The sequence below is a fragment of the Rhincodon typus genome, chromosome 4 (assembly GCF_021869965.1).
Source record: "Rhincodon typus isolate 14 chromosome 4, sRhiTyp1.1, whole genome shotgun sequence".
Taxonomy (NCBI): domain Eukaryota; kingdom Metazoa; phylum Chordata; class Chondrichthyes; order Orectolobiformes; family Rhincodontidae; genus Rhincodon; species Rhincodon typus.
Window position 1 is genome coordinate 29306579 of NC_063335.1, and position 10852 is coordinate 29317430.

Consider the following 10852-nt stretch of genomic DNA (forward strand, 5'->3'; position numbering starts at 1 on the left):
GCTGATTAACTGGTGGCCACATCTTGTCTCCTTGTCAACGCTTATCAACCATGCTATACCATCTGCATGCAGAATAGAGTGGCAGCCCTATCACTGTACTGGTGGACTACTGTGCTGCTCCTATTCTGGCCTCTTCACATCTCCAATTTCTATTTCCACTCTTCAGGCCTCAGGTGCTAGAGAGGCCTCTAGCACTGCAATTTGCTCCCCAAAACCTCTCTGCTTCTCTATGTTTCACTCTTCCTTGAATGTTTACCTCTTTAGCCAAGCTTTTGATATCTGTCCTAACATCTCACATGCCAAATGCCCATTGACAATGCTGTAGTGATCATAATGAGGTCAACCAGGTGGAACTCATAGAATTTGAGTTCCCTGATTGGGGCTGCTAATCTGGTCCAATCAGGGAGCCCTGGCTGACAGATATGAACAGGATTATCAGAGGTTCTGCTCACTCTAAGAGCTGGCTCTGAGGAAGCTGAACCAGTGTCAAGGACTTACCACGTGTAAATAAAGGGTGACTTGGTGACAGTATACCAGCCTCTGAGTTATTTCATATATGAATGTAAAGCTTCTTTAATGCTTTTGGACATTAAAGGATCATCATAAGGATTATGGTGTTTGCAGCTTCCTTAATTTGATTAGAACTATCTGCTTTATAGATAGTTTGTATATCTGTCTATTATAAGTGGAGAGCTGAAATGTGCGATTAAATAGTCTAAGTTGTTCCTGTCCTGTCTGCTTTGTTTCCCATCTGCCTAATGCTGTCTGGTCTCTGTTGGTTAAGTGTAATTTCTTAATGGTTTAAAGACCTGCCAATCTGTTCTGTGACCTTTAATTTATTTTGAATAAATTAGTTCTTAAAACCTCCATATATTTGTAGCATGTAATTAACTTACAACTTTTAAAACAATGCCCAAATGTTAAAGAGAAAGTATCCTGTTAATCAGCTTTTGAGTACGGATGATTGTGTCAGTCATCAACAGTCTACTGTTATTAACTGTGTACCTTCGGCACAGATAGTTCAGTTTGGATTCTGCCAATGGCAGTGCTCTGTGCTGAATGGTGAGATTAGATAAGAAGGATGGAGCTTTACGAAGATCAGTAGACATGCTATTTTTGATATGTGTTGTGAAGGCTACAGCTTCTTTTTCAGATGAAAAGTTGAAGAAACAAAATGTGAAGGATTTGCAAATATTCAGTCACTTTGAAGCAATTCCAATGGGATTCCATTGGTCTTCATTTGGGGCTGCTTTTCATTGTTTTTGAATTGACAGCATTTTTGAGTTTAATATGCTGTAGAGCAATAAAAGGCAGATACCAGATCACAGTAGTGATTGCTGGGTGTTAAATCCCTGACATTCAGCAAGTGCACCTCCAATTCAAGTTCCTGATGTTAATGACTATCTACAACGCTCCAACACACCCACACCTGTTTTGCTTCAGCTCATCTGTCATTAAAACTTGCATCCATGGTATCTGTCACTGTGACTATTCAGAATAACTCTTCTTCTCAACCTCTCCCCTTTTCTGTGGTGCGGTGACCCTCAGGTTAAACCAACCTCAGTTCTCTCTCTCTCTAATGAAGGGCCACTCCTGTGGTCTGGTAAGACTATTGCAACTTTACCTTTTACTTTTAACACTGTTGCTTCCAAACCCTGATAAATGTCTCCAACTGTCGATCTCAGTATCAGTCCCTCATCTTATTTTTGAGTTGATAAAACATAGGTGCATTATCATACCACAACTTTTTGCACCATTTTACTGTATGACTAGCTGGTTGTATCTGCTGAACCCCTCCATCTGGCACATTCAAATTTGAACCTACTTCCATTCTCACATTTAAAACAGCACTTGATTGGTTGAAATGCAGAATTGAATTAAAAGCTATCGGTTTTAAGGCTTCTTCACATGGGACTTACCGACAAAACGAACTTTAGTGATATCATTTACATTAAACCAATCAGTTACAGCTCTGAAGAAGGGCTACTGGACTTGAAACATTAACTCTGTTTCTCTCTCCACAGAGGTTGCCAGACCTGCTATTCTTCCTCCAGCACTTACTGTTTTTGTTTCAGAATTCCAGCATCAGCAGTTTTTATTTTAGTTTATTTTCAGTGATTGTGACTTAGGCTGTCAAGACCCTAAACTCTGGATTTCCTTTTCTGAACCTTTTTGGCTGTTTAAAAACCCTTTGACCAAACATGTGTCCTGGTGGCTAAATTTACTTTTGATTATACTGCTGGGAATCGATTTAATGTATCATTGCAGTAAAATAGTTAAAGTTTTTTTTGAATACTGTATAAGTTGATGGTGTCTCAATAATCAGATTACATGAAAACTGATTGGGAGACAGTACTTTATTCAAGACGTAATGTCAATCTCTAAATGATTGAGCAGTTTCATCTCAGGTTTTTGTTTGTTTGTTTATTCTAAGTAAATATAGATAAAAAGACATGAATTTAATGTTTGGAGCTGGGGAGGCGGTGGAACCTTTGTGCTCGGCCCTTTTGTCGGGGCTACAGTAGTTGCGGCGGTGCCCGGACGGTTTTTGGGCGGGGACGGGGCGGGTTTGCTGATGTGTGGGGTTGTGTCCCGTTGATTGTGTTCCCCCCAGGTCGGGCTCTCTCTGAACGATGCGCGGTTCCGTGCTGTCGGTGCTGAGCCGGTTCTCCCAGGAGTACGCGGCGGGGACGCCGCTCCGCCTGAAGCTGCTGGACTCGTACCTGCTGTACATGGCGCTGAGCGGGGTGGCGCAGTTCCTTTACTGCGCTCTGGTCGGAACCTTCCCGTTCAACTCCTTCCTGTCCGGGTTCATCGCCTGTGTCGGGGCCTTCGTGCTGGCAGGTCGGGGCAATGGAGGGGGGGAAGAGAAGGAGGGTTGGGGGACTGGGGGGGTGCAATGGGTGTTGAGAGAGAGAGAGGGGGGAATGGGAGGAGGGTTGGGGGAATGGGGAGGAGGTGAGAGAGGGGGTGGGGGGCAAGAGAAGGAGGGCTTGGGGGGGGGGGGAAGGGGGGGATGGGGGAGGCGGGGTTGGGGGGGAGAGAGAGACTGGAAAAGGAAGTGATGGGGAATGTCAGGCCCTCACAACAGATCAGAGTGTTGCTTTTCAAAGCATTGAACTACAGGAGAACCTGAGTGAGGGGGTTGTACTCTATTGCAAACCCCATTGGAATGGGGTTTAAACCTCAGTGAGGGAATGGTGTGGTGCAGTGTTCCATTTGTGTTGTACAGCACTGGGAATCTCCTATACATCGAACAGTGTGCTGTTGTGTGCCTTCTTCCAAAAGCTGCAGTGACACGCGGACCTCGGAGGTCCATGTAGCATTAAGACACGATTGAGGGAACATTGACCTTGAGCCTGCTCTGTTAACGCAATAAGATCTGATCTGATTGTAATTTCAAAGCTGCATTCCTGCCTGCCCCGATAACCTTTCACCTCCTTGCTTAACAAGAATCTATCAAAAAACAAATTGCTGGAAAAACTCAGCAGGTCTGGTAGCATCAGTGAAGAGTGCAAAATACAAGTCAACTTTTCGGGTCTAGTAACCCTTCTTCAGAAAACAGTTCTGAGCAAGGATCACTGGTCCCAAAACGTTAACTCTGATTTCTTTCCACAGATGCTGCCAAATCTGCTGAACTTCTCCTGCAATTTCTGTTTTGTTTTGGATGCCCAGCATCTACAGTTGTTTTTTAAGAATCTGTCTGCCTTAAAAAAAATTCAAGAACTCTGCTTCCAGCACTGTTTCAGGAAGCATTCCAAAGACTCATGACCCTCTGGGAGGAAGACAAAATCCCCTTATCCATTTTAAATAGGTGGCCCTTGATCGTGGACCTTCATCATTTAAAAAAATTACACCTATAAGTTGAATTCCTATATTTGTGAATGACATAACTTTTAAAACAGAACAAATGTGAAAAAATGTGGTGATTATTTTGCTGTACCTCCTGCTCACTGGCAATTCTGCTTGTTACTGATGCTGCTTCCCACATTTCTCACTTGCCACATTGCTACCTGACCTGCCGAGTTGTTAAAGTATTCCTCTCACTGACTCTTTGGCACACAGCCTCTCCTACTCCCTAACCTATCCTCTTCTGCCCACTCTCTTGCTACCAGCCGTCTGACTTGTTGATTCTTCCTCTTGCCAAACTTCCCATTTCCTGACTGTCCCACTTCTCTCTCCTGAAAGCTTGCTGTAAATGAGGGCTTTAGAGATGAGTGGAGAGACGCAGAAGGAACAGCCTTTGACTTTCGGGTGAATCAGAACAGCACAGAACAGAAGAGGCCACAGATCCATAGAAAGATGGTGGGTTAGGTAGCAGGAGAGAATGCACCAAAAATGGTGCCAATCAAGCCATGTGGCCCAGCATCAGAGTTCACAAAGTATCTTTGGAACAAAACTCACGATATGACAAGAACACAAGTCCCCTGAACTGACGTGAAAGTAAAACAATGTAAAAATGGGCAGTGATAAACCAGAACACAAACAGATGGTGCTGGAAAAGCTCAGCAGGTCTGGCAGTATCTGTGAAGAGAAATCAGAGTTAATGTTTCGGGTCCTTCCTCAGAAAGATAAATAGGGACTCACTGTCTTTGGCATCCTTTTGAGGTTGGATTAAACTGTCCAGTGTCGATAATTTCTTGATCATAACCTGAACTGACAGTTATTTATTTCTAGGTGTCTGTGATAGCATTGCAGTATTTTTCATTAATTATTAAATTTTGCTTTTCCTCCTCTACTACAGTTTGCTTGCGGATACAGATCAACCCTCAGAACAAAGGAGACTTCATTGGTATCTCACCTGAGCGAGCATTTGCAGACTTTCTCTTTGCTAGCACCATTCTTCATCTGGTGGTAATCAACTTCATAGGTTGAGTGTGCAAATTGGTGAGTGAATTTGAGGTGAATTTCTTTTCTATTGGACATCAGGTGAAATTAACAAAAATACTACAGATGAACGTGATTCATTCCCATCACGACCCCCCAACTGCATTTTGATTTAGCCCCTTCCTGCTGTCTCTATCCCTCCCTCACTTTCAATGGTTTGCATTGCCTATACCAGGCTTTGCATGTAAATATCCAGTTGGTGGCATGGCTGATTTACTGGTGGCAGTTATTGGTGCAGAAAATGTCCTGGTGGTTGGGTGATGGGAAAGACATTCGGTAGTGTGTGATAACGCTTGAGGATATAAAGAAAAAAAGATTAATTTTGTTGAGATTAAATTGTATTGGAAATGGGAGAGAGAGAATGAACTAATCCTTCACCTCTTATGTCTAAACAGAGGAAAAAAAGCTGTTGTATTTAACTTTTCTCTTATAATGTAAGCAAGTAACGGAAAAAGCAATAAAAATTAAGAACCTTTTCATGTAGCAAATTGATATGATCTACTACCCATTTATTTGTAATTTTGAATTGGATATATACTTAAAAAGGAAACGGGAGAAGTGGTGGGACGTAGTGGTATTGCCACTGGACTAGTAATTCCAAGACCCATGTAGTGTTCTGGGGTCTGGGTACGAATCCCATCCTGGCAGATGGTGAAATTTGAACTCAGTAAGAATCTGAAATTATGATGACCATGAAATTATTGTCAATTGTTGTGAAAACCCATCTGGTTCACTGATGTCTTTTTAGGGAAGGAAAAGCTGCTGTTTTTACCTGGTCTGACCTACAAGTGACTCCAGGCAGTGTCTCTTAACTGCACTCTGAAATGGCTACAGTGGAGAGGGATTTAGGAATTCTCATGCATAATTCACAAAAAGCTAAGTACAGTAAGATGGATAGTTGGCCTTTTGTTTAAAGGAAATGGAGTATTAAAAACAAGAGAACGCTAGTCAGACCACAGCTGGAATACTGAGAGTGGTGTATCTAAGGACAGATATACTGGCATTGATGGCAGTCCAAAGTAGATTCACTCAGCTGATGCTGGGTATTGAGGGGCTTATGAGGAGAGGTTGGACCCGTATTGAATGGAGTTTTTAGCAGAATGAGAGACAACCTTATCGAAACATACAAGATTCTTGAGGGACTTGAAGGGTAGATGCGGAGAGGTTGTTTCCCCTTTCTGGAGAGTTTAGGACCAGAGGGCATAATCTCAAAAAGGGGTCATCTATTTAGACATAAGGAGGAGCTTTTTTTTTTGAGGGTTGTAAATCTGTGGAATTCTTTACCACAGAAGGCTGTAGAGGCGAGATCACTAAGTGTATTCAAGGCTAAGATCCTTAATAAATAAGGCAATCGAGGGTTCTGGGGAAAAGGCAGGAAAGTGGAGTTGAGGATTATCAGATCAGCCATGATTTCATTGAATGGTGGAGCAGACTTGATGGGCTGAATGGCCTACTTCTGCTCCTCTATCACATGGCAAACACAGCCTTATCAAACTTGCAAAGTCCTTCAGAATCATACCTTATACACTGTATCCTAGACATGCTGATGGTATGTGGCATTGGAGTGGTCAATCCCCTTTCTAATGTCCAACTACCCATTGTTGACTCGGTTGAAAGGACTTAATTGTATTTGTGTTTGGCGGATTGTAGCACCAGCATGCTGTACTGCAGTGTGGTTGGATTCTGGTATGACTGTCCTTCAGGGATAGTCTGATTAAAAATGTCATGTTGAGGCTGAAAATGTATAGTTGACATGGTACCAGCTTCTTGTGCATGGGAGTTTGGTGTCAGGAGTTTTGTGTGGGGCACAGATCACTTGGTGTGTGAAAGAGTCATTCTAGTGGGACTCTGAGTTTTTCTTTATAGATATGAGCTATGTTAGCAAAACATTGCCCATTTGTAGGCCATTAAGAGTCAACAACGTATAAAGAGAGAACTTGGCATTTGTGTAGCACCTTTCAAAGCTTTTGAATGTACCAAAGTACATGGTATATTTAAATAAAAAGTACCTTTCTGAATTTAGTTAATTTTATAACGTCATGAACATGGCAGCCAATCTGTACACAACAATGCCTAACAAATAACAATGCAAAAAAGTCCAGAGAATCTGATGATTGACGTTAGTAAATTGGGTAGGGGACTATGAGAACTCGCCTACTATTCAAATTGTGTTATGGGATTATTTAGTCCACCTCTTAATGTAGCCTGAGTTTTAGTTTACCATCTCTTTTGAAAGAGCCAGCGAGAACTTGAGTCAAGGAAATACCAGGTCCTTTTCTCTTTTGGACTTCAGCGTCATAATTGGGTTTTTGTTGTTGGTCCATACAATACAGCGTGTTAAGAATTCAATTTCAATGTTGCCACTGATGAGATGTGAAACACAGGTGCCAATAATCATCAGGACGCCTTTATGCTGGTGGATGGCTCTGAATTTAGTACAACGTGGTTATACGTTCTTTATACTGTGTGTTTTGAAAGCTGGTTGAATTAATGCATGGTAGGCGTGTGTTTTGTTGGGAGGGAAAACTCTTCCTTGGTAAAGGGGACAGGGAATTGTTTTCAGTGCTATTTATAATTGTGTTATTGAGAGACGGTTTACAGTATATTAAAGCATTGTGACAGCACATTGATGACATCAGTATTTCTCTAAACCCTTTCTTTTCTCTTGTAGTTGTGCAGCAGTAATAATGAGGATTGGAACTCGTATTGTGGCTGCAATGGACCTGTCTGAATTTTGTTTACACATTTTGTTTCATTCCGTACATGTATAAAAAATAAAGCATCTTTTACAAAATGGCTGGTTGTATTTTAATTGATATTGGCATCTAAACTGCTACTTCAGTTGAAATCAACTAATTTAGTAGAAACTGGGGATTAAATGTGTCTTTTCCACTGTACAATGGGCTAGTTTATTCCACAGCTAATACCATACCAAAATTTTAAGCACTGCATTTTAGTGAGATAAGAAAGGGCTCAGTCTCTAGTGGCTTAAATTTCATTTGCTAAGCAATAAATAGCTAGGTACTCAGAAGAAACACACAGCATTTCTTTCTTAAACTCCTTTTTTAGGGGTATAACAAGGGTGAAAACTTGTTTAAAACTTTCTGAAATTAGGTTGTATATCAGTTGCACTTCTTGCAGTTACCTACTCCATTTAGCAATCCACAAAGCATAGTAAGTTGGCAAAACTGAATATATTGAAGGCTAAGATAGACCGATTTTTAACCAGTAAGAGAATCAAGGTTTATGGAGGAAAGAAACAGAAAAGTGGGGTTAAAACTTATCAGATCAGCCATGATCTCATTGAATGGATGAACAGATTTGATAGATTACTTCTGCTCCTATGTCTTATTTTGTTTGACATTTATACTCAAATTCTCAGCTGATATGTCAGGAATATGTACCTAAATCCAAGAATATTTAAAAAGAGAATCTACATAATACATCATCAGAACCATTTACAGATCATGAAGTACTTTTTCACGTAGTTGTTGCAATGTTTGAGGATTAATAAGGTCATGGATCAGTCACACAAGTCATTGGTGTTAAAACAAATGAAAAACAGGATGCTAAAATGTGTGGGTTCCTTAATTTTCGCACTTTCATGTGTCTGTTTGGTTGCAAATATTATTTAGGAACACAAAAAAATTTAAGAGCTCCGATGGATTTGTGTGTTTCGAAAGTGTTGGATGATAAAATGCAAAATGCAATGGGTGGTTGCTTTGACTGAATCAAACAGTTAGAAGATCCAAAAAGTCACATAGAATCACAGAATCCCCACAGTGTGGAAGAAGGCCATTCAGCTCATCAAGTCCACTCAGACCCGTCCCCTACCTTATTCCCAGTAACCCTGCATCTCCCATGGCTAATCTACCTAGCCTGCTTATCTTTGGACTGGCACAGTAGAAACAATCTGGGGATTGTCCAGACTTGCTCTGTGGTTCCCTAAGCTAATTGGTGGAAAGAGCTCCACAATATTCCATTCACACAGGGCATAACACTTTAAATAATAATGCTACAATAACGAATCAAAAGAGATAGAAACCTAAATCTGCTTTAAAGCCATCAGTATGTTTTCTGCAGGTACTGTGATGGAATTATATCTTCTTCACTATGCTCGAGATATTATTCCTTGAATATTGCATCTTCCAGAAATCTGATTACAAATATATTTTACAGGCTTAGTGTTAGTTGTTGATGTGCAGCTAAGAAACATATAAGATCATGACAAGTTAATCCACAACAAACTAAATTTATTTATGGTATTTCCATTTTAAAATCACAATTGAATGAAAAACAGCAGGAATTATAGAACTTGATGTTTTACACAATGGAAACTCTATGATAGTAAAAGAAAGCAATATTGTTTGGCATTGTAATGCTGTTAGGATATTGTCTTATAGTGGACAAGACCAAGATACAGCAATTTATTCCAGTCATGAGATCACTTTTGGAACAAAAGCTTCTGTTATTGCAGAAATGCTTGGCCTGTAATGCAATTTGCAATTCTGCATCTCAAAACCACGCATAACTGTGCGTCACAAACTGGTACAAATCTCAATTTGTGAGAGTTTCTTTTAGAGCTTGTGTGTTACAGCTAAAACACTCCAACTGTTTTTTATACTACAGAAACACTAAAAACTGTAAAATATTATATAGCCTTCCAACAGTCATTACATGATAATGTCATAAATCTCACACTATACGATGGATTCTAGCTCTTTTCTAGAGCTCTCCATTAAATACGTACAAAAACATCCTATTTTGTTAGACATATTTTCCTCTGATCACTGCACACTTTCTCATTTACATTAACAACTAGAGGAAAATATATTCCACTAACAATCAAATAGAAAGCTGGAGTATTCAGGATCCTAGCCATTCCTTCCTGCTCTTAGGAAATTGTTGAAAAAACTTTACTGAAGAATAAAATCTTTTATGCACAATATTTCTATTGAACAGCCCAAGGTCAAGCATCAGATGTATAGTGTGGTTAGCACTGCTGCTTCACAGTGCCAAGGACCTGTACTAAATTCCACCTTCAGGTGACTGTCTGTGTGGAGTTTGAATATTTTCCTTTGTCTGTGTGAGTTTCCTCTCTCAGTCCAAAGATATGCAGGTTAAGTGGACTGGCCATGCTAAATTGCCCCATAGTGTCAAGGGATGTGTAGGTTGGGTGGATTAGCTATGGGAAATGCTGGGGTAGTGTAGAGGGTGGGTCTAGGTGGGATGGTCTTCAGAGGATTGGTGTGGACTTGATGAGCTGAATGCCCTACTTTGACTCTGTACGGATTCTATGAGTCTCTGCCTTAACTCCATTCCAGTACTAATGAGGGCAGTGCCTATTGCATTACCCTAGTTCTTTCTGGCTTGCTAATTTGATATTGGTGTCTGCAACTTAAGTGGGTTGCACTGAATTTAGATTTAAAGATTGCCATCAAAAAGCTATTGTAGAGTGGTGGCATAGTGGCAATGAGACTGGTTTAGCAAGCTAGAGCCCAGGTTAATGTTTCCCCCAAAATGGGTTCAAATCCCACTGTGATAGATGTTGAAATTTGAGTTCAATGAAACACAAAAAAAGCTAGCCCAGTGGTGACCATGTAACTATTTGTTGATTGTTTATAAAATCCCATCTGCTTCATGAATGCCCTTTAGGGAAGGAAATCTATCATCCTTACCCAAATCCACATCAATGCATATAATATATAAGTGACCCTTTTTCAGAGATCACTGGATTTGAAAATGTTAAGAACAGAGGGAGGCAGAAGATAGGAAACTATAGGCTGGATAGTCTGACCTCAGTCGTTGATAAGATTTTAGAGTCCATTATTAAGGATGAGATTACGGAGTACTTGGAAGTGCATGGTAAAATAGGGCGAGATAGCATAGCTTTGTCAAGGGAGGTCATGCCTGACAAAACTTAGAATTCTTTGAGGAGGAACTGAGTAAGGTAGACAGAGGAAAG

The 10852-nt window shown here is 40.6% G+C and overlaps 1 protein-coding gene across 1 annotated transcript; it reads left to right on the forward strand.

Moving 5' to 3' along the window:
- The first annotated feature begins 2538 nt into the window (after positions 1-2538).
- Positions 2539-7681, forward strand: dad1 (defender against cell death 1). The gene is made up of 3 exons (XM_020532965.2): positions 2539-2844; positions 4745-4887; positions 7559-7681. The coding sequence occupies exons 1-2, from the start codon at positions 2634-2636 to the stop codon at positions 4873-4875; spliced, it is 342 nt and encodes a 113-aa protein (XP_020388554.1). The 5' UTR covers positions 2539-2633; the 3' UTR covers positions 4876-4887; positions 7559-7681.
- Positions 7682-10852: the final 3171 nt, after the last annotated feature.

Coding starts and splice junctions, on each gene's coding strand:
- dad1 (XM_020532965.2), top strand. CDS start 2,634: ATGCGCGGTTCCGTGCTGTCGGTGCTGAGCCGGTTCTCCCAGGAGTAC. Junction 2,845..4,744: donor CGGGGCCTTCGTGCTGGCAG/GTCGGGGCAATG, acceptor CCTCTACTACAG/TTTGCTTGCGGATACAGATC.